General features: G+C 39.2%; 1 protein-coding gene across 3 annotated transcripts; it reads right to left on the reverse strand.

Moving 5' to 3' along the window:
* Positions 1-4890: 4890 nt before the first annotated feature.
* Positions 4891-24798, reverse strand: SLC39A9 (solute carrier family 39 member 9). 3 transcript variants are annotated; one of them, XM_009484011.2, is made up of 7 exons: positions 24570-24798; positions 19174-19282; positions 13311-13502; positions 10775-10843; positions 9511-9596; positions 7472-7606; positions 4891-5719 (listed from the first exon to the last, which is right to left on the reverse strand). In XM_009484011.2, exons 1-7 carry the CDS (start codon positions 24663-24665, stop codon positions 5489-5491), a joined length of 918 nt encoding a protein of 305 aa, XP_009482286.1. In that variant the 5' UTR covers positions 24666-24798; the 3' UTR covers positions 4891-5488. The 3 variants fall into 3 exon arrangements, with proteins under 3 accessions (XP_009482286.1, XP_075568890.1, XP_009482287.1); XM_075712775.1 differs by lacking the exon at positions 13311-13502; XM_009484012.2 differs by lacking the exon at positions 10775-10843.
* Between the last annotated feature and the right edge of the window lie 317 nt (positions 24799-25115).

Raw genomic sequence — 25115 nt, forward strand, 5'->3', positions numbered from 1 at the left:
ATTTTTTGAGAATCTTTTAATGAAACCTGCAAACCTTAAAAATATGGCCTAAAATGTCCTATAGGAAAAAAAGACTGTCCTGCAAATTTTTGCTCAGATAACAAAACAGAATTCATTTTCAAAGCTTTCCTCATATTCCCTGCCTGAGCACCTCTTAGAGACCACTACTAAAATTTAATTTTCAACTATTCTTTGCAACTCAAAATTAAGTCAGAGGCAAATAAAACCTTTCCAGAGAAATTCAGGAGCCTGAGAAGCCAATTTTTCTTCACAGCAAGAATACAACCCACTCTCAGTTACAATGGCCACGACTAGCGTTAGAGAGAAAACTTAGGTAGTTATGGCTTAACACGGGCTTTCATTTCATCGTACACTGCAGGAAGAGGGTAAACTGCCTTCAAGAAAAACTGTGTCAGTAGCAAAGACTGAGAGCAATACTGCAGAGCTGTGAGCAGGTAAGCAGTAGGATCACGGGGCAGTCACAAGGAAAGCTGAGCTGTGACTCGGTGCCTGAAAACAGCAAGAAGATGGGGGGGGGGGGGGGGGGGGGGGAACGGACACCAAAACCCCGATAAACCACAGAACAGGGGCAAGAAAGATTTCATCAGCAGTTTTCCCCCATAACACAAGAACAAAAAGCAGGCTAGGGCTCTTCTTCACATCTTTGCATGCATATTTAAAGTTGACTTTTAATTCAAATCACACAGAGGCACATATATGTGGGGAAAGCTACTTTGTCACAAAGTCTCCAAAAAGAATGGAGGGACTTAGCGTTTGTGTTTTGAGTTTGGGGCTGACAAGATTGTTTTTACTCCATCTTGTGGTCTCAATTTTCTTTAGTCCCAATGTCCTCCAGCCTTTTAACACCGGCCTGGAGCAATCCTGAGCCAATCATCTCCTTATGGGCCTCCAAAGAGGTCTCTGCCTTGTAAGCATCAGAGATTTCCGGGGGGCTGGGGGGAAGCCTCAGCGCAACGCCAACTCCTGAACACTCTGTGGGAGACAAAGTTGTCAAATGCCCCTCTCAAGCAGAGCTGGCAAATCCCTTCTGTATTTATACCTCTAAACCCATTCATACCCATGTCCAAATCAACCTGCTAGACTGCCTCCCAACATGCAGTTTCACACTCCAGGTTTCCAGGAGGTGCTCAGACATTATGAAGAAAAGCAGCAAACACACTTATACAAAAATAAGATGTACTGTCTGCACTGCCTGCATCCCATTTAAGACTGTCATTTCTCTTCGTCGGAGCCGTCACAAAACCCCACGCAGTAAATGACCAGCCAACTCCGAAGCACTGCACCTAGTAAAAATTTAATATAATAAAACAAATTGAAAACAGCAACATTATTTTAACCATTCACAATTAAAGTGGAAAAATTATAAGGCAGCCATTCGTGGAATGATTTTGTGTACAAATGGTTTGGAAAAAAAGAAGACATTAAAATTACAGTTCCATACATGGAATCAGGTAAACAGCAATGACCACGCAATGTTTTTCCCTGGAAATCCAAGGCTGCTAAAGAGATGCAATAAAAGGACAGTAAGAAAAAAAAGATTTATTCTATTTTTAAAAGACGTTTGAGGTGAACAGGAATCTGAAATTCATCATAAACTTTCCCACCATACTGCAACCACTCCTCCTCCTCCTTCCACCCCCAAAAGAACACAAATACACTTCCCTCCTCTTCTTCCCAAGTCCCAGCACAGAACAGGAAGGGAGCAGCAGCATTTACTCCACAGCATCTCTCTCTCTCATTCTGCGTAAAGCTGACACCACACGGATGCATCTGCTACTGTCAAAAGCTCCTTGAAGGCTCTGAACTAGTTCCCAAATAAACAAAGTAGTCTTCCCGGATCTCTTGGATAACATTAGCCTTTTACACAATCCACCTGGAAATGGTTCTTTGGAGTCAACAGTGGGTTTCTGTGTTTAATAGCTGGCCATCTGACATGCTACAACTATCAAAAATTCCTATCTTGGTGTTACAGCTCAGCCATCCTCACTCAAGTTAATGTCAGTGCAGCTTCTGCATCTGTCATCAGGTGCCGAAAAAGAAATATTTCCCTTTTTTTATACAAGAATTAGAACAGTAGGGAAAGTACCTGAACACAACAGGATCAGCAGAAACAGCTTTAGTCCAATTCCTATTGCCAATTAAGAAATCATTAACTAAAAAAAAAACCAACCCACCAGCCAATGAGAAGATTATGTATTTCCTAGAGGGATTTACAGAAGGAAAGAGGGACATGCCTGGCACTTGGTTAAAGTGTTACCTGCTAGACCTGCTGCCACCTACCTCACAGCAGAAAACACAGGTAGAGACGGCTATTACAGAGAGAGTAAGAGGAATTTGCTTGCACCAAGGTCCCCTGAGGAGTAGAAAACGATACCAGATGGCCCTGACTACATGCAGTGCTTGGATTTATGGTGACAGATGGGAAGATAGGTAAAAAAAGGGGATACAATAACACGGACCATTTTATTTAACTCATTAAAATACTCTGCCTCACGAAAATAATCCTTGATGTGGAACTAACAATTTGGAAATGTTTGATCATTTAAAATTTCATATTCTCCCTATCACATAACCAAAAGCTTCCTTATTCAATGCAGTTTCAGCTACAGAATTGAAAATAATAGTTCAACACAAAGGTAACAGACACAGCCAAAAGAAAATGCTGTCGCTACTTCTAAATGGGGGGGGATATCACAGAAGTCTTCTATCACTTAACCGAGTGCCAAAACGAAAAGTATGTATTATTAGAATTTTTGTACCAATTTTAAGTTGCCAATGTTTTCATTTAAAATCCTTCACCTGCTGCTATAACTTGGCCTCTATAGTTCATGAATCATTAAACTGAGTATTACCACTTCTGGTGGCTGCCCCAGAAATTGGAAACATGATCTGAGGGACAGGAGAAAAGAAAGATGACAAGACCTCTCAGCAGCGGCGCCTCTTATGATTAATATGCCAGCAGTTACGTCAGCAGTGAAAAGGCTGGCTGTCACACCCTTATCAATACACGCTCATCCTTATAAGAGGGTACTATCCACATGCTCCAACACTGGAACAAAAGACACGAAATGGGACCTTACCTACATACCTCCCTAAACTGTTGCTGCTGTTATACACAAAATGAGGCTGAAGTGGAAGACAGTCAGGGTGCCAGCTTAACTAGTGGGGTGGGGTGCACGTGCAAGTGACAGATGATAAAGAAAAAAACCACCCTCCTGTTTTACAAAATGTAAGCATCTGATGCTGCACTAAGCTATGTCCTGCTTCTGCTGCAGATCTTGCAAACTCTCCAGCTTTTGGAAACAGTTATGTGGAAAGATTAAGCAAGGTAAAATAGTGAATTATCAAGAAGGAGGGCAATTAGGGGGCAATCAGGAAGAACACTGGGAGCTCTGGTGTAAACATCCCTGTGTATCATTCGCATGTGTTGGTAACCTGTATCACTGAATTTTTTTAAACAGGTAACTTACTAGTTACATATATATGTTGTAAAAAAAAATGTTTAAGACTGTGCAGGAAAGGATCTCATCCATGTCACTAATTTTGCAGTGGCTTTTCAGAACAGAATTAACTTCAGAAGGTCTAACGTCAAAAATGCTTATTTAGGCCTGATACACTAATTCTATCTAAAAATAGTGTCTTGTGGGAAAAGACGATTTCTAGTAATTTTGCATTGATTTTATATAGTAAGACATACAAATGAACAAGCACTCCTGGGGATCAATACGAGGTTCGATCCTGGGATTCACCTGTATTGTTACAAAGCCAACAGACAAAGCAATCACTAGTCCAAGAGCCAGGCCACACCTGTTACTGAACTAGTAGACAAACAGGACAACAGAAATGTAAAGTTAAGAGGCACAATGGCCTGTGTAGTATAAGCAATAAATGGCATGAAACAGACACACTCATTCAAAAGGAAACAAGAAGCACTTCAGTTATGAAGGTATTTCAAGCCCTGAAAATCCATTTCAAACAAAAAAAAAATCAAAAGAAAAATGTATTTGGCAATGTTATCTTTAAAAAGTGCAGACAGAGTATAGCTTAAAAAGGGTACGGCATTAAAAAGTGTTCCCCTAAAGAAGGAATTTTATGTTGAGTCTGTGCACATCAGGCATTCCTGACTTTTCAACGCACTACAGTTATTATATATTTTGCATAAGAGAAATGGTGCCTGACAAGAGAAGGCTGTGCCTTGGAAAGGGAGGGATCTTTTATCACTCTTCTGCAGTGAGCGGCATCAGCAGTTGGCAGTAAGTCCTCCAGTAGATTCACCAAAACTAATGTTTATCAGTAAGAGGCGAATGCACAATTCCCAAAGGAAAAGCAAAATGCTTAACAGGTCTGCTGGGAACCCACCAGTTTGGTTTTTTGGTGTGGTTGGGTTTTTTTTTTTTTTATGTAGGACTGATTTAGAAACACTTTTACTCTATCTGCAGCATAAATATGTAACTAAACATCTATTTTGTTAGCCTTAATACCTTCCATTTAATGAAAAAAAAGAACCACCCACACCCTCACTTTTGAAAATGAGCTAGTAAAGTTCTCTGGTCACTCAACAGCTGTCTCCATCAGATTTCTACTCCTCAGAGCCCAGAACAGCTTGATATCAAAGGACACTATGGATATCTCTCTCAACAGTAGCAGTAGTCTAATCACAGTACCCAATACTTAATTCCTGCTAACATTTTTGGTGCCTATGCTTTACTGACCTGGCAGAAGACCATCTCCCAAGAAATACTGCCTTTTTAAAATTTATTAACAATTGCATAAACAATCAAAACAATATTCTCCTTGCTTCTATCCTTTGTCTTAAATAATGGAATACATTGCAAAATTTGTTTGCACTTTCTTAACCAGCTGATTTCCTACTCTAATCCTACACTTTGTCTACGACATTTCTTTCCTATCAGCGACACTTCTGTGACAATAGCCGTGCTGTCCAGAATTCTGAGCGTAGCCCATTTTTGCAATACAATTAGTGACAAACATTACAAGGACCAGTCGCTTGTCAGGACAACATAGAACCGATGGGGGAGAGCCCCCTTCTTCATTAGTAAGACTTCAACCTCTCACAAGGCAGCCATCCTTTGTTTTTGCTCTCAGCTGTGAAAGCTGAACTGCAGGATACTTTGGTGATTGCATTTTCATGATGAGTCTCTATGTTCTTCCCCGCTCACCTTTCTTAAACTCCAAATTCCATCTTCCCTGAGAATAGGGCCAGAAGTAACAATTAAAATAGCAAACGTCTTCAGAAGAGAAAGTTACATAGAACTTATGTCCGGCTGCCAAAGTACATTTTGCTACACTAAAAACTTTCCCAGTATTCCTTATTTTGCAATCAACATTCCCTCTGAACTCCATAAAGTGGATGGGATGGATGATGGGTAAGAGACAACGATAAAGGGAGCAGCTGACATTTACTGCTCATATCAGATCGAGGAGGAGAACAGTGAAATTTGAGTGTTTAGTGATGGTGTCCAATGGACAAAACTAGAGGAATAAGGCATCCTAATACTAGGGCTGCCACCTCCAGACGACTGAGTCCTTTTCCTCCAGTTGATTCAGGTTTGTGGCTATGAGCAATTCCTCCTACTTCTGGGAGGACATGAACTGTGGCAACATAAAGAAAAGTCCCAGCAGAAAACAGCATAGCAACTCCGGTGGCATTGACTTCTGAAAGGGCTTCTTTGCTGCTCTGAAATGGAAAAAAACAGAAAGAGCAAAACACATGAGGATAAGCAGAAGTTCTTCAATCAATAATAAAAACTTCTGTAAATGTCCAGACACAGTAGGATTTCCATCAACTCTTGTTCTCTCATAATGACAAAGGTTTAAGGTGCAAGACACAAAACAACACATTACATGTAGAAAATGGCATTCTAAAGTTGATACTGGGGGCAGAAAGACAACCCTCATCCAGTTAGTTCACTTCAGACTTCTAGCAACCCTTGCAGAAGAAAAAAGTCACAGTCTATGCAGAAGCATCTTGTTTGACCATCTCACAGCAACATTCAAAATGTCAAAATGTGCTTAAAAAAAAAAATTCAGACTGCAAAGCAACAAATTTTAGGAAGGACACTCAAGGCAATTTTTTTTTTTCCCCTTTTTCTAAACAAAGAGTTCAAATAAGATGTTAGCCTTTAAATATCAGGTCCCCTGCTGGTGAGAGCAAGATTTGCTAGATTTAAGTCCCAAATCATCACACTCTCAATATTTCATTTGTATGTACAAGTAAACACCCAAAACTTTTCCAGAATTTCCATGCAAACTTCATTAAGAAATGTATCTTCTGGATCAAAACTCAGCACCTCTTCACGTTCATACTAGGATTAGGATCATGCTACACATCATTAAATGTAATGAAATGCAAACCCACTCATATCAGTTTCAAAATGCTTCTTGAACAATTTCCAACTCAAGTATGATGTTAGTTCTCTGGTATACTCTCAAGTTACTTTTCCAAAGAGCAGAGATATATTTTCTGCTCTGGAACTATACAACCACTGTGATAGCCCTTATGCCTTATCAATTCTCTGTTATTTCTGAAGTGCAAAATACAAACCCAACTCTTAGTGAGCCTACATCAAAAGAATGCTCAAATAGCATTCTCATTTCTATTTACAAACCCAACCCTTCCTGCTGTCTCCTGTACTGCAATATCAAATATAACTCCTTTCCAGCAAGTAAAGGGATTAGCCCAGATGATTTACTTAATCTTTCCTCTCACGCCTTGAGTTTCATGAGATCACATTAGATTCTTTACAACACAACACCATAGTGTGTCACCAGCATGGCCCACAGCAGTTAGAAATACAAGAGTGTCATAGGAAATGTTATGAGAAGCAGAAACATTTAATTTGGAGAGAGAGAGAATGTGCAGTGCCCATTTCACAGGCCATTTGTTGTCTAGAGCCAAGACGTGACTATGCTTTCAGGAGTATGAGAGGCAAAAAGGCTGCTCTAGCTGAGGATTCAACTTTGACACAGTGTGAAAAAGGCTTTGAACGTATAGGACCAGTTCTGGGATGGTGGGGGAAACTAGCAAAGATTATTTTCTACCTGCATATTAAAATAAGAATGCACGCAGCAACACTGAAAATTACTCAGTTATATAATCATTAGATAAAATCTGGTATATAAGTAAAGTGTTAAGTTCTCAGCAGGGAGCAGTAGAAAGGAGAAAAGATGAAGTCAGCCTTCTAAAATAAATAGCTACACAAAACTCTGTAAAGGAGTTATATCACTGGTTCTGATGGAAAGCATTGGTTATTTTTTGTTTCACACATTCATACTGCTAGCTTTTTATCAATTTTTTTTTTTTAAAATCTCTATTCTGCTAAATTTTTCAAGCAGTTTGGAATTATGTTCTATGAAACTCATATGATATTCCTTTCCCCAAAGTCCACCACTAAGCTACATTTTGGGCAGAACAAAATCACAGACTTACCTTGCTTAGCCCTAAGTATGTCACCATTGACATAACAGGTGCTGCTAATGCAAAGACCAGCAAGTGTTTTCTAATTCGATTCCGTTCCAGCCCAGCGTGCATCAGGAAGGAAACCAGGCCAAAGGCAGCTGGTGCCTGCAAAAAACAATATTCACTAGTAATACAATACATTCTAAAATCCCCTGAAATCTGAGATAAAGTTGAAATATGACTTGCTACATTGAAATGCACTGAATTCGAAGAAATGCAGGGAGAGCACTAGTATGTTGCAGTTAACACAAAGCAATAGAATTCTGCAGACTGCCCTACCTCAATAACAGTACCTAATGGAAACCCATGTTCTGGCTATCAGAGTACACATATTTGTGTAGTCATGATAAATATTAAAATGTTCATTCTGACATGAGTCATTGCTACAATCCCTAAGTCTCCATTAACTCATGTAATTTCTTTTTTTGTCCTGATACTACTATGCATCCTTAGACAGACAGTTTATCTACAGCAGAAAAATTCTACAATTAACTTGGAGGAGGGAAAAATTTGCAAAGAGACATAACTGTCAGCCTCCAGATGAACAAAGACTTCAGAGCTCTTTTGATTAGTTCATCATTCAGTTTCCTTTCTGTTCTCACTGAGAAGCAAACAAATACTTCCTTCTCCCTCTGCTGGCATCCAGTTTCTTATCCACAAGGCATAGCTGTCCTACTACTCACAGAATTTACTATATTTTTGCCCGCATAAAGACAATAGCAGTCCACCCTGACATTTTTGAGATAAGACATAAAATACAGAGTATTTTTTTTTTACACAAAATCTTTTTTAAACCTAGAAGGAAACCACAAATGAAGGAAAAAAGATGAGAAAGACAAAAGCAATCAATCAGGATCAGAAGACTAGAAAAATAAAGACACCAGAGAAGAAATAAATGTCTCTTTCAATACCAAATATTTCTTGATAATCTTTCATAGGAGAAATTTAATTAGTTAATTTGAACATTAAGAATAACAAAAGCAAGTTTCACCTGGCAACGGCCATAAACTAAGCTTCACAGCAAGATGCAACATTGATGTTGCCACCTTTAAAGAGCGTTATGTAAACCACAATTTATTGTACAAAAGTGAAGAAAAGACATACTAGATCTGGATTTTCTAACATTTTGAACATGCAATTATGCAAGCAAGATTTTGGATGAATGTATGACTAATATATGCATGTGCTACCATAAGTCAAACATGCATCTGCACACATGTTTAGAACCTATATAGCTAGTAGATATCTTTGCACAAACATTAATGAAAAAAAGATCTTCCCACCTTCAGGAGCCATCATTTGCTTGTTACCATCAGAAAAACGTTTAAAATTTTTTCCTGTAGAAATGGCATATGACTGATGTTGAAGCTACTACAATAACAGAGGTAACCAGAAGCTGTAGTACTCTGATACTAAGTGGTTTCAAAAGACTAACCCTTTAAACACTAAAAGCCTTTATAATAAAAATCCTTCCCATTTTCTTAAGAACAGCACAGAACCAAAAAAATGTTGTAATCAACTTAAAACTGCTTTTCCTCCTCGAATACACTAGCATATACTTCTGCGCTTTACCCTCTGGAACTTCTCTGAATACAGCTCTTTCAGCATTAAGAGTCTTGAGGCGGGAGGGGTTTGTTTTTAAGAAAAAACACACCACCACACTAGCTTCAGAAAAAAAAATCAGCGTGAAGATGTCACATTTCTTCACGAGCTGTTCTTCTGTCCCTACTTTTGAAAGACTTTTCCCAACCACTGCAACCATGGTAGGCAGTTCAATTCTCTCTCGTTTGTACCCCATTCAGATGTAGCATCCATCATTTGCTATTCTGTCACACATCATACCAGTCAGTGCTTTTTGGTCCTTGAAGCTGTACTACTAACCTGTTCATTTCAATGGCATTACACACTTCCAGATTACATCACTAAGGAAACTTAAGATCTTTAGTAAATTTCTGTATGCTTTAACAGTCTTCTAAAGAACAAATAAGATTTTTTGGATTATGACTTACCTTGTGCAACATAATTGCAACAAACACTATCAACTGGACACTAGTCTGAGAAGTAGAAGCTGCTGCACCCAATGCAACACCATCAGCTGAAACAGAAGTGCAAATTCATGGATTATTCCTCCACATCAGCTTCAGCTTTCCCACCCCCTCAATGGCTGACAGTAGAAAACATGTTGATTTCAGAGTCCTGTTACTCAAAATGCCATTAACAATACCAACACAACCCACTATTCACTCCTCTTTGTTTCTGAAACCACAACAATTTCAGGATTTCAGACAACCCTCAACAGGAGCTATCTCATATTTGTGAAGACCACAAAACCCATACTGAGAATCTATTCAGTATTGATACATTCTGTCAAATTAGAACCAGGTAACAAGTGCAGTTATATTTTAGTCTTCTGTAGCAGAATTAGCTTCCTGTCTAAATTAAAAAATATGCTTTAGATTCTAAGCATTAAAAGAATTTTAATTATTACCCTCTAAATGAATTTTCAAATATAAATACTATCATAAATACTATTTTTTTTTACCATTTAACAAATATATCATCTAAATGAAATAGGAAATCAATACTATATTAATCCTTAATATATAGCTACTTCATTTAGTGAAGAAGTATCTCTTTGATCAACATCTTATGACTTATCTAGACAGTAACTTTCAGTAGGAGAGACTGAAAAGCATCATATTTGTACTAAACATATATAGTGAAGAATTACAACACGAACATGGGTTGACTGCAACACATGCATAACTTTTTGGGTCCTTGCAAGTCAGCCCAAATGTGTTTCAGTCAAATCTTTGCACTCCATCCTATAGTGTCCTTTTTTTCCACAAGATATTATTTGAAACTTAATATATTTTTTTAAAAAAACACAGGTCAACTGACAAGCAAACCGAAAGGTGTTTCGTACTACTTATCAAATGTGTTATCATGTATTGAAATTCAGCAACTAAAGCAGCCAGCAAGGGAATTGAAGAGGCAGAGAGCGAGCATCACATAACTTTTCAGATGGGAAGAATAAAGGGAGTGAAAATACTGTACCCAAATAAAACTCCATGGAACATTCTGAGCACTGGAGTATGTCTTCCTGGTAAGTTTTGGGAAAGACCCTTAGCTCTCCCCATCCTGCCTTTTTTTTTTTTTTTTTAATAAAAAGACACCTTCAAAAACAAAACCCAAGTGTTTCTATCGCATCTAAAGATGAGCCACACAGCAAAGGAAGACCTTGCCAAGTGCTAACAATAGGTCCCACATTACCTGCAGCATGGACTACTAGTCCCAGTGTTGTGGTGATTTTGGAGTTGCCTGTTCTTGCAGCTTCTGGATCTGAAATGGTCACGAGGAAAGTTAGGATAGAGAACAAATACATAAATTATGCTCGAAGAAAAATTGTAAGTATCACTGCACATGTCTCTACCAGCTGCTTAGGCAGTTATATTCAAAACTATCAGCTTTTGTATTTCTGCATTAGATTTACTGTAAAATAGTCCAGTACCTAGCACCTTCAATTCACCTGAAGTTCTGCCAACAAACAAGTGACAGAATCAGAAACAATTCTTTGCAATTTACAGGATCATTGATAAAGGCAGAAGCAGTTGTTTTTCTTAAACTCCTGAAACCAAATGTTATAAAGTTCTGTGCTTCCAAGGGGAAGAAAAGCTAGTTTTGCATCCCTGGAATCCAGAGCTGCTCCCAGAGTCAGGATGATTTTTCCCCACATAGCCCAATGTTGGAATTTTCCTTCAGGTGACAATCTGGGGCAGTCTCTGTTGCACTGATTCTGTGGCAATTCCTAGTAAGCAATAAATTCTACTTGTCATGGCAGCAGTTGCAAAGATTTCCCTCCAATGTTATACACCACAGAGGAAAAATGCAGCCAGCACTGCTTGAGATCCAGTGTTTTGACTGCAATTGTTTGACAACTATTATGGGGACATTGGCAGGTTAGCTCATTATACAGCACAAAAGGGCAACATCCACCACTACACAATCAGCAATGAAACTGTTGCGAAGAATCACTGCAATGAATAGGGCAAATAAGTCCTACACAAGTACAGAAACATCTTATTATTTCAACTGTTTAATTCCAAACAATTGAACAGCCATTATTTAATTATACTAGTGGCCAGTAAGCTGACTGCAAGCACATTTACACAGCTACTTTAATAAGTCTGTACTGCCACCAAAATGGAAAGTCCAGTCCTGTTCCTTTCCTCCTGCCTGTCCCATTGCCCCATCTCTCTCTTTGTGCCCAGGCACCCACGTAGTTGCCCAGTGAGACAGATCAGGGAAGTGAGCTGGCTAAAAATTAATGTATTCTCTATGGTCAGATTGATCTTCCGAATCAAAGGAAGCCCATTTGAGCAATTAATCGCACAAGCTGCATTTGGATGACTGTGATAGTATACTCGTGTCAAATAGGAGGAGATATCCATGAAGACCATTTCCTTTAAATTTGTTTTGGATTGACCAGAACTAAACATGCTCAAAGAGAGAGTTCACATTTGATTTCGAACCTCCATTCTGGCCTACAGAGTTTTTCTAGTTTATACAAAGTAAAATCTAGCCACTTGGGAGATAACAAAACTACCAGACATTGGTTCAAATGAGAAAAATGTTTTTCTTTGGTAGCTTTAAAAAACATTACAAAAACACTACTAAGTTTCCTGTGACAGAGGTACAGACTAGATAAAACTTTACTTGTGTGTGTATCTAATCACACAACTGATCATAGTCAATTTTCTCCTTGAATATGCTCTGATCAGAGACATGGGAAAGGGTCATAACCTGTACAAACCCAGGACCCTCCTGGCAATTGCTCACCTCCGTCCCCTTGTCATCCTCACTGCTACTGTTTCCTCTGAAAAGCTCTGAAAATCAGCTAGCCATGGCCGTAGCTCCATTTACACTTCTCCAGGAGCACAAAGGCGAGACAGCCCCCGCACTGGCCTCCCATCTGTCCCACCACACTAACCCATACATGCATTTGTGCAGCTGCACTGTGAACTGCGGAGGATCCAACCAAAACATATCCCCCCCTCCTCTGCATATGCATTTTACTTTTCCTTCAAGATTAATTCTTTTCTTTTTTTTTTTTTGAGGGACAAATTGCACCAACAGAAGAAATTATGTGGGGGAAAATGAGCAAAGGCAATAAAATACCTTTTCAGATGACAAAACAACTTTCAAGCTACAGTCCGAGCATGAAGTCACAGGCAGAAAACAAAGGCGACTGTAGGCATTTTGAGAGTCTTGCAATGAAGTTGAGAAATCTTTGGACTAAGCAGGACATATTTTTGAAGTGAGGCTCTAGACTAGTGTGGGAGTCCAGCTGTGCATTTACAGTAAAGGACAGAGCTTACACCTAGTAATTTCTGCAGTCTTACTTAAGATAAGTTTTTGTTCTTTGCATATTTTACCTACATGTATGACAATTAAGCAGGAAAAACAAAGATAAGACTAACCTGAAGTTTTTTTGAAAGCCAAATAAATCCCCTATGAGTGATACCATAAAACAGACAATAACTCAAGCGCCAAGTCACCCTCCACCCCAACACCATACATGCTTGTACAGTTATTTCACATTGCTGAAGCAAGCTCTCAAATTATGCTGAATTCCAGGATAGATTTCCAGCACAAACATTTCAGACACAGACCTTGCTTTATGTTTGTAAAGCACCTACTGAAACCCTGGACATGACTGGTCAAATTAAATCCCAGTAGTATTCAAAAAGATTGCAGCTTGCTAATTAAGACTAATTAGCAAGTCTAACTGAAGTGAATCTTTACTTACCATCTGTAGAGTGCACATGAGAGCTGCCTATCTGGTCCACTAATAGCATGAAGACAAAGCCGAGGACAAGGGATACACCAATGTAGGCATGCAACCTGGAATGGTCGTGGCCATACTCATGTACAACCGGGATTTCCGCTACCTTCTCAGACTCAATCACACGCTGCATCTCGCTCGCCGGGTGATGCTTCCCTGTGGCAGGCAAGCAAATGGATTAGGAGACAGGGGACTACACATGACATGGTCACTTTTCTCCTCCTTTGCTGAAAGCATTCCTGATGCTTTCTTGGAAATGTGCAGAAAGTTAAGGTCAATGCAGAAACTTAAGGTCAGTCTTAGACCATTTACTTAGGGAAGCACACCTTTGTCCGGCTGGCCTCTCCCCATATATCTTCAGCATGGAAAAGCAAAGAAAGCATTAATACTTGATAAGCCAGGCTGCTCTGTTTAAACGCTGCATTTTAAATACAAATTGATTGATAAAAATTGCTGAATAATTCATTTTTTAATTGAAGTTGCCAGTTTTGTCAGTATTCAGCGATACTGTCAAGCAGTTAAGGCATAATCTTCATTTAAGTGAGAAAATACAGGATGATGAGATAAAATAGGTTCCATCCACTAAGAGATCTAACGCAATCTTTAAGATTATGAACTTTATACCTCAAAGCATCAGTCTCCAGTTAAACAAGTTAGCATTGATACGAACTACAACAGCACTTAAGTCAGCACAGTATCCTAGAAGTGTCAGTACCATCCTAGAAACCCAAAGTCCAAGCCCTGGGGTTGAATGTTGTCTGGTTGTTTCCTTTCCCTACACAAACTTTAATTCCATGCCCACCCCAAAACATTTACTTTGTCTCACTGAGCTACCCTGAAATTAGGTGAGCTTGGAATGACTCTAAAAGCTAAGAAGGGGAAAGAAGATGGCTGAACAGGTTTTTAGTTAAGTTTCCATAGTATAAAATGCTTTATTTAGTGCACAGTTCATAATTTTAAAACATTTTCATAGATTTCATAGGTAAGTGACAAATGTCTCTACCTACAATGACTTGTAGAAAGCAGAGACATAATATAACTTCACCAACTTTTACAGGTTGCCATTTGCCCAGCATGTGTGATCTTTATCACAAGTAAATAGTCACCACACACAAAATTCCCACCAATTTCAACAGAGGTCTCACTCAATTTACACAGGCTTAAAAAGAAAGGAGAAGGTTTTTCTGGCACATGCATTTAACATTTCCAGTAGTCCCTGGCCTAGTGGTTCCCAAGACAGATCCATGAGATCCTCCAACCTTGCTCATGACCACAGGAGATTACTGCTTCTGCAATCCCAGCTGACAGAGAGGACAAACAATGTCTACAAGTACATAGCTTTTTCAGTATTGGCCACCAAAGGCTGGCAAGAGTTGCCTTAGTACATTTATGTGAAAAATTTAATAAAGCTGTTTTTTAGCAAAATTCTAGGTATTGGTTTCAGCTGATAATAAGCCAAGAATCATATCTAAGCCTTCTTCTGCCAACAGCATACCAAAATACACTGTTGGAAACGTACAAGCAAAGTTCAGGAACAGGGAATTTTGAATTAAGTTCCCAACTACCATATAGAGCACAGTAAAGATTTGACCTCTTGGTTTCAGACTCTGTGCTCACCTGAACCATATATTCTTTCTCTTTTTATATTTCCCCTTATGGCCCCTGGCAGAGACAAGACATCAGGCTAGAAAGCCCTTTGGGTGATGCAGAAGAGGCATTTAATGCTCCTTGGCATACTTGTTATTATAAATAGTTGTACTTCCACAGCAGGTAAGGTGCTTTACACACAGTAAGTATTAGTCAAATGTTTTCAATGGGAGAACAAGACACAGTGAATCTAGCTCCACATCTGATACCTCAAGCTAAGTCAGATGTTTGAGTTGCATGCTACACTCCAAGGCCCTGAACTACCTACCATTCAGTACAAGTTGCCTCCATTCCAGAAGAGAGACAATGCTTATAGCCACATTTTGGTTCAATTAATATTTGTAAGTCTCTTTAATGTTCTATTAAGAAAATATTTCTTCTGTTTCTCTGCTAGACCTAATGATGGTATCACAACCTCCCATTGTTAACTATTTTCATAAAGTCTCCTGTCCTTCCCCTACACTTAGAGAACAGTTACCCACACAAGCAACCTTCCTGTATTTACATGGGAACTCAAGAGAAATTTGCTTTTTGAACAAGAAATAAAACAGAACTCATTTGCAAACCTCCAGTGCCCTAGAGAACATATGAATCACAGTCATATGAATAAGGAAGCAGGTGACATTAATTTCTACTCCTTCACAAAGCAACAGTTAGAGCTATAATATAATCTATGAACATGAAGAGGACTCTGTCATGTTCAAATGCTTGATCAGGAACTACATTTTCTCTTAAGAATTGACTTGATCTTAAGATCTTCACCTGGGGAAGAATAACCCCAGGCGCCAGTACATGCTGGGGGCCGACAATTAGAAAAGCAGCTTTGCAGAAAAGGACCTCGTGGTCCTTGTGGACACAAAGTTCACCACGAGCCAGCAGTGTGCCCTGTGGTAAAGAAAGGCTAACCCAGCCCTGGGCTGCACTAGGAAGAGTGTTGCCAGCAGGTCAAGGGACATGATCCTTGCACTCTGCTCAGCCCCAGTGAGGCCACACCTGGAGTGCTGGGTCCAGTTCTGGACTGCCCAGTACAAGAGACACAAGGACATACTGGAGAGGCATGAAGAGGACTACAGGACTGGACCATCTCTCCTATAAGAAAATGCTGAGAGAGCTGGGACTGTTCAGCCTGGAGAAGAGAAGGTTCAGAGGGATCTTATCAATGTATATAAATACCTGAAGGGAGGGTGTAAAGATGACAGAGCCTTATGTATTAACCAGTTGTTCCTATATATCCCTTTTAATTCTTCCTGCAGTTTGGAATGACCGACTTGACCTTGTCCATCAACTGGAAAGCTGAACTTTCTCTCTCTTTTCTGAAAAACACTTCTTCCAAAGTGACTTCAGTGTCTGCACTGATTATTATAATTACAATTCAACACGGAATGTCTCTCCTGTTTCAACCTTGCATTTTTTAAAGTTCACTCGAGGTTTTGGGTTGGTTTGGGTTTTTTTTTTTTTGTTTGTTTTTTTTTTTTTGAAGTGAGTGACAGTGCAACTTTCAGGCACCTAACTTTATAAAAAAAGGAAGGCAACAAACAAAATGGAGCACAGCATACATTTGAGCTTTTCCAACATCTGTGGCTGAAGTGACAAAAGAAAACTTTTGTCATTTTGAGGAGGTCTTGGTAGGCAGCTACTGTTCAGAAGTTTCAGATGTTAACAGCAAAAACTTGACTTACTCTAGCAAGTCATCTTCTTGCTGGAGTATTCATACATCTTCTTGGATGAGACACAATTGTACATCCATCCCACCATACAAAATGTTGGCACAATGTCATTATTACAGACAAAGCACATCAGAATAGGCTTGGTAGCCCTTGGAAGATTTCACAAACATATCTTTGCTGAGCAAAATTGATTAGTAAAATAACTTTAGACCACACAAGATTGTTGCCATCTACATTAAAAAGTCAACTTTGCTTCAGATCATTTCAAGCCATAAAACATAGTGGGTAACTCAGGGCAATATATCTGGCAGTGGTTATGCAGTTTCACCAGTTAAAACAAAGGACTGAAGTCAGCAAAGAAATTTTATTTGCTGGTACTACTCAAATCAAGGTTTCACTACACACATACATTAGGTTTATGATCAAATAATAATCTGAATCATGATATGCTATTTGCTCTCAGCCTACAAGGTCAAAAATTAGAAGTTATTTATTCTGTGGCCTGTGGGAAAATACAGAAGTGATAGTAAATGACTTTTGTATCAATGACAAATACCTGTTCTGATAACAAGCAACCAGTCTCCGAGTTTAATTTCACTTGGAACTACACAAACAGCCACCTCTCTCTCCCTCCCTCTTTTTCCCAGTTATATGAATATACCTCAATGTTCCCTCAGGCACCTTTCTAGGTTTAATAACATAAATGGGCAAAGTTGCAAAAAATACTGAAAGCTGTTAAATTCTCAGAATCTTAAGCTTAACTTTGAATATGTAAATATCAGAAATGTTTTTTGTAGTTAAATCTGTAATATGCATGAATTTTGCCTCTCTGCAAAAAAAAAAAAAATCTTTACAGACAGACTGGCTTTAGTCATGGTACCGTGAGTTAGGAATTGAGTCTGAATTCATTCACAGAACAAATTCTTTTTTCCTAGGTAAATACATCTGATATTACTACTGCTGTAATGGAATGTACCTTTTTTCTCCACATACTAAACTTCAAGTTATATAGCATAAAGCTCTAAACAGCAGGCTGTAGATTTCATACATGAACAGTATACCCCATTTAGTAAAAACAATGCAAACATTCACAGCAATTGTATTTACTGCTAGCCATGTCATTACAAGAAAATTTTAGTCTATTTGGAATTAAAATCGAATGGAAAGCAAACCCACAACTACAGCTCAGAGACATTCTACGTTAGAGTGCACAAATTACAGTACAGTATAGAAGCATAATCAGAGGTTCTTTCAGTTCTTGATAAAGGATGATTTTATACATTATCTTCTGTTTACTTTAAATCTAAGCAGAACAACATAAATTTAGTGGAAACTAAAACAGGATAAATTAAAGCATAGTACTAAAAAGAAATTTAAACCAGTGTAGAAACAAGAAAAAAAAGGGTAGTACAAGAAAAGCTGAGCATTACAATTATCTTTTGATCCCAGATTAGTAACAATGGTACATCAGATGCTTACAAAGTTCTCTCTTTTTTCTCTCTCAACTTTATAGACCTTTCTCCTGTGACCACTAAGTTGTTGCTGTTTACCTTCAGACAAATTTCTGATTCTGAGCATACTGGAAAAATCTTAGACATGCAATGGTAATGTAATAGCACAAGACTCCAAGCTAAAGCAAGATTTAAAGTGCACTCCAAACAGAGGGAATGAGCTCTGACTATTTAAAATAATGTCATAACCTCAAACTGAGGTTTACTAAGACTTTTGTGTATAAGGTGTGCTCCACACTCAGATCCCTATAAGGCATAATTGCTGTTAACTTTAAGCTATTCATTAGAGGCTATGAGGTTTTGAAGACCAGCAACAGCAGACTGGAACTGGATGCTTAAACTTGGAACCATGTGCAGATATCTACGTGTAATGGACACCACCACCACCCCCCAAGAAAGAAATGCCTCCTACTCTGTGAATTAGCCCTATATAACCATAATTTTCAGCCAAGTATATTAAGGTAACTTAATTCCAAGATGCTCTTCAGCTTCAAAGGAGGAAATTCTTATGAGAGCAAGTACATATACATCTATAAAACACTTCCTGTGACTGCTGTAATGAGAAGTGATCCAAACTACAAAAAGCAACAGCAAATAGTCCACAATTTCATCCTCTACCAAAGGCATCCTTATACCTACTTTGAAGTTCCAGGAAAAGTTAAACTTTAACTCTCCCCAGAATAAGGAACACTACACATGACCTGGCATAAAAGGCTGTGGTTCCATGAGCAATACAGCACCTGGACCTGCAAATGACTGGATCACTCAGCAAGAGTAATCTGATCCATAGCCTGATCACATTTCTCTGTCAAATCACCATAAACATACAATATCGTGCCTACGACAGCTTTGTGATTCTATGCCGGCTTTGTGTCACACTGCTGTCAAACCCTCCCACCAATCTCACGTTAAAAGCCCTAGAAACAAGCCTCACCGTATCACACCACCATAATCTAAGCTGTCTTGAACAAGGCCGTCTACAGACATGGGTTTGGTTCTTACCCTCCAAAATGTCTTCATAAAGTGCATGTACTCCTTCTGGCACAATGACAGCCAAGGCAGTTCCACACAGCAGCCCAGCACCCAGAACAGTCACCAACTTTAATCTCTCCTGAAAACAAGTACAAAACAAGTATAATTTTTAAGAATGAAAATGCTTTCTTTACTCTCCCTCATTAACAGAGGTTGGGGCAGGGGAAGAGCAAATGATCCACAAAACATCTTGCTGATTTTCATTCAAGAGCCCCAGTTGCATAGTCCTATATTTCTAACGATCAACTTTCTGAAAAGTGAACATATCCAGTGTCCGATGCAATCAACTGAAGTAGGAAATGGAAGTTAAACATGACTCAATTAACAACATCAGACAAGAAATTAAACATAGCGTACTTGAGAACAGCAAGAATTGCTATATTTGGCACTAATGATTATTGGGGTCTAATTCACCCTCTAGGGCCTCAAATGGTACGGCCTGCAGAGACGAATAAAGATTGAAAGTGCTTGAATTTTGAAGCATGTTTGCAACTTTACATTTTACCTCCATCCTGGGTTTGTTTTCAAATATATCCTTCCTACTAGAAATCATACTTAAACATGCAAGTTCCCCAAAATCTCTGCTAAGTATGGCACAAGATAAGTTGCCCGTTTCCCAAAAAAGTCAATCCAAATAACAAAGGAAGATACATGAAAGAAAACTAGGTTACCAACGCAGAAACAGAAAGACAAGAGAACCAATAATGTAAATGCATGTACAGACACAAATACATTGGACAAGTATGAGTATAAATGGCTAAGTCAGCTATATTTACCTAACACAGAAAAAGGCTAAGAAAAGTTTTAGGACTACAGAAAGAGAAAAAGGAAGATTTTAGAGAAAAAAGCAGGAGCTGTACTTTCACCTACAGGTTTAGAGACACAAGGAATGAAGTTAAGCTAGACTGTTACATGATAGATGAACTAGATAGCAGTCTCTAAAACAAACAGCCACTCTTGTGCAGAAACTTGTCCTTAAAACTGCCGTACTTTAATGGCCTTCTATTTAATATCACTGAAGAACAGACTTGCTTTAAAAACATAAAACTGTAGATAAAAAAGTAATTTAAGAGACAGATACTTTTTTTGTACTTGAAAGATCTGATGATGTGTTCCATGTATTTAAAAAAAATTAAAAAAAGGTACAAGGTGAAGTTTTAGAACTACAGTATCACAGCACTTGCAGAATGTCAGGTAGCTACAAAATATGGCAGAAGGGACTGAATCCCCAAAATAGGTCCAAAACCAGAACTACAAAAATCATTTTAAAAGCCTTACTCAAATTAGAGTTTGAATGAGGGAACCGCACCAGTCAAACCAATAATGGTGCTAATATACATTTTATGTCAGTCTTTTTTTCTTTTTAATCTGATTAGGAGATGCACAAATGCAGAACAGTGCTTATTGTTTTTACAACCATTTCTAAGCCTTCCAATAACATTTTAAAACGAGTTAGAGACTATAAAGGCATTTAGGGCAATGTAAAATGATATTCTACTCTCCAGGTAATTATAGACCATGGCACTCCCCTTTCTCTTCTGCAAAGATAGGATTTAAAATATTGTTGGGCAAATATTGCAAATTTGCAATTAAACTTCACAAAAAATAAACATAATGTTTTCATAGTACAGTAAAGAAAAATAGTTCATATTCCAGGAAGAGTTTCTACAACAAGACTAACACACACACACAGAGTTTATAAGTACTTGTAACTATTAGAGTAAGGGTTATCTTCCTAGTTATATTCTAATTTTGGGCAGAAAACTTAGAGAGATATCACCCCTCCCAAACTGACTGAATTCTGTTTTACCAATACAAGAACAGGGTTGTTTGGGGTTTTTTTTTTATTACTTTTTGCTTCCTTGTGACTAAAACATTGACAGCCTAAAGTCAAAGCCATGTACTGAAAATCCAGTTACATAGACATCTAATAGACTCTAAAATACAACAACTTGCAGAGGCTGTTTCTCATCATTTCTGTAATAGCCCTTATCATATCACATGTAGCAACCACAGGAGTTTAGATCTTGTAACAACTGTGCAGCATACATTTTGTGGCAGAACCATCATCACCTTCCATGCACAAAGAGATGTCTAGGTGTTACTGAAATACTAATATTAACCACTGAGGACCTGGAGTCAGAGGTCAGTGTTTGACTAACAGGAAAACACTTGCTGCGTATCCTTATTATGCCATCCGTTCTCCTTCATGCACCATCGTGACACAAGTTGTTTAATCTCACTGAAATAGGCAACACTTGTATAGAAGAAATAGGGGGCTCTAGAGATGCACAACTAGTTTTCTGAAAGCAAGCCAAATGTGACCAGAAGGAAACAATTAGAGCATTACTGGGGAAATAGTAATATGCAAAAGATGAAACCACCTGTAAAGTTTCCACAAGCATGCACCGTACACTGGCATATATAACAATTATACTTGGTATATGTTATATAGTGGCAATCTACATGAAAAGATAATCTTCAACACTCACTGTTCATAAAGTTGTTCTGCAAAAATATGGTATCTTACAAGGGAAAACAAGATTATTTTTATACTGCAGCACTATAATTTCTTTTACATACTTACATATATAAACCCAGGGGAAAAAAAGTGTCAGAAGTAATACTGTTTTATTACAACTGCAAATACAGATTACTGCTTGCTTTCATCTGGCCATCTGTGAATTTTAAAGATCCATGAAAATAACACACACTAACAAGTTACTGTTTCAAGAAAGTCACCATCTCCTTTTCACTACAAAATACTTAAACGCAGTGAATACAGCAATCTAATAATCGCAGCCTACCCAGACAGGCAAAAGTCATCTAGTTTGATCCAAGAAATCACACCATTTCAGTTACAAAAACACTTGTGTCTTGTTAAAAACAAGAGCGACACAGTAAATCTCATTTAAAAAAATACATGGGAAAAATCTTAAATACCTCAAAATAACAAGCTGTTCCACAGCTCCGTATTTGGTTTAAATCTGCATGGTACTGAAACTCTCACTTGGACCTAGCAAAAACTCTCACCTACTTTCAGCAGCAAGCAGTCCTAGCCCAACCAACACTGCCCGCCTCTGTTACACCAGCAAAAGATTCAAGCTGCTAGAACTCAGTTGTGTTTTATTTTTTGCATTTAGGCTACAACTTAGGAGATAGCATCAAGAAATGGTATAGTGCTGTTTCCAGCCCAAAATTAACCCAACAGAGTACTGTAAATTAGGATTAGGCTGAAAGGGTACATCTGCATACAGAAATAAAGTGAAGCCCTGTTCAGTCTATACCTTTTTATGACCAATATTTAGTCACACCTGGCTTTGCTGGAGCTTTATACTTCCAAGAATATCCAAATCTAATTAAAGAATAAAAACCAGCATGAAATCAGAACACAACCAGTAGGTTCCACAGCAAAATCTGAGGAAATGTATTAACACTAATGAATAATTTTATTGTTCTCCGGTATCTGGGGTATGCTATGTAAAGCATTCATTTTTGTTTTCTAACCATTATAACTGGCCAGTGGGAGGAGGCATTTTTCCTCACTAAGGCCATCTGCAAAACATAGAATGCACAGTCCAACCAGTCATTTCAGTTTCAAATTGTCCATGTTGCACAGGCCTAAGCAATCATTTTAAACAAAACAATTCTAATTCAACACTTCCTGGATTAGTTAGTATTTGCAGAGAGATTCAGCTCCTCTTTTAAACCAGCATAGCATGTGGATCCTTAAAACATCCTATTTAAGACAAGTGTAAAACTGAACCAAGAATTTCTGAGAGTTTAAGATACCACAATAAACTTGACCGCACACGTGCGTACCGTTGGTAAAATACCGCACACACAAAAGGCTACTAAATGTGATTACTGCTTATGCAGAATGCTATGTTTTTGGATCCACAACAGATCTGTATTCCTGCAGCTGCTGGGAGCCCCAAAAGATTTAGGAGCCCCCTGACTCAACTATCTAAATAAGCCACATAAACACAGATCAAGAACTCTACTTCCAAACAACATATATATGAATATATGTCATGAATATAAAGTCAGAGACAACAGGTAACTATCAAGCACATACACAAGGAAATGCAGAATTAAATACCAAAAGAGACAATTTTAGCATGCTAGGCAGCGTTCTCAGCAAATTTGCAAGAACGTCCTTTGTAGACTTCAGGGCAAAAATTAGTTTTGAAGAGCAAGACAGTGGAAGTAACAGCCTTGAAGTCATATAAGGGAAGGTCCGTCAAAGCATCAGACAAAGCACTGGCAAACCACAACTATGCTCATGTTTATGTAAAGACTTCAGAATATATTCTCATGTTTCAATCCATTTAGCTGAATGTAGTTACCAAAATGAACAGCCTTTCCTTCTGTGCTGTTCAGACCCTACTGCTCCCAGAGCCTCCTAGTAATAATGGGACCGAAGGACAGGTGCAACCAGCTCTGACTTGATGGAAGACCAAGTCACATCTCTCCTCCAGAACTTCACTTTCCAAAAGCAGCACTGGTCCCAGTAGAAACGGGGAACCTCTCCTAAGACAGCTCTTGCTACCTCGTAACAGCTAAACTCTCACTGCACCACACCTGTATACAACAGTCATCAGTTAGATAAAAACCCCTCAGGCATCAGAGGATATTAGGAGACTTTCAGAGCCTGTAAGTCATAATCCCCTCAACAATCATCTCTTAGAAGCACCCAAATACATTCATTTCTGAACTCCTGTACCACTTTGAAACTCATTCAATCCATAAGTGTCTCCCTTTCCTTTAACAACACCTTGTGTATCCAAGATATTTTTCCAAAAGAATGCCTTGAGTTCCACGGGATAGAAGCACAATTTGAAGTTGTATTGTAATCAAAGAGTTAAGAGTTCAGCTTTTCAGCAGCACAAGTTGTGAACAAAAATGTGAACCAAAACAGTTTTCTGAGAACATTCTCTGAATTGTTTTTAGAAGGCCTAACTTGAGACATAATAAAAGTTTAGATACATAACAAGCATTAACATCTGACTTCAGAAGTTTATGACACAAGCTTCTAAAAATAGGTATGTCCAGCTGCTATCATGTCCTTCCACTACACACTGATACTTTGCTTCATTTGTAGCCGAGATGCTTGGATCAAGTTGGACACGTTTAAATAGCTTTTATACGTATTGTAGAATAAGCATAGTTTTACAATGCAATTTTGAATATGTTAACATCCTATCCACAACTTCCTTAAAAATCTTGTAAAGTTACAACATCACCCCTATCAGCACTTCCGTACTTGAAAGCGGACAGCACTAACTCCTCCTGGTAGAACTCCCCATCCAGATTCTGCTCTTCTCCCTTAGCAACCAACGAGCAGTTTGGCGAAGCTGTCTTACCTCGGAGAAATTAACTGCCAAGGGGATAATGCCTGCCACATAGCAGGCGACCAGCATGGCCAGAGACAGCAGGCAGATGGAGCGGAAGTCATCCATTTCGCTGCTTTCTCTCCGGGCCCTTAAAGTCAAATTCAACAGCAACTTTTCCACCTCGCCCGGCACTCCTTAACCCGTGCACACACCGAGCTCCCAGGAAAGGCTTTCAGCCATGTCTGTCTTGCCCGGCGGCTCCGACCGGCTCGGCCCCCAGCGGCGGCCCCTCCGGGCCCAGCGTGCAGCAGCCGCTCTCCCGCCGGGGCCGCCCGACACCGCTGCAGGGAGCGGGCAGGAAGAGACCTGCGCGGCTGGCCGGAGGGAGGGAGCGGCCCGGCCCCGGGGCAGGCAGGCCCGGCCCCCACCTGAGGCCGCGGGACCTTCCCTGCGCCCCGCTGCCCCCGGGGGGAGGCGGGGAAGGGAAACAACGGGCGCCGAGGCGGCTCCTCGCGGGGGGGTCGGCCTGGGGCGGGCCGCGTACGTAGGGAGAGGGTGCGGGGAACGCGTGAGACC

The sequence above is a fragment of the Pelecanus crispus genome, chromosome 6, assembly GCF_030463565.1.
Source record: "Pelecanus crispus isolate bPelCri1 chromosome 6, bPelCri1.pri, whole genome shotgun sequence".
NCBI lineage: Eukaryota > Metazoa > Chordata > Aves > Pelecaniformes > Pelecanidae > Pelecanus > Pelecanus crispus.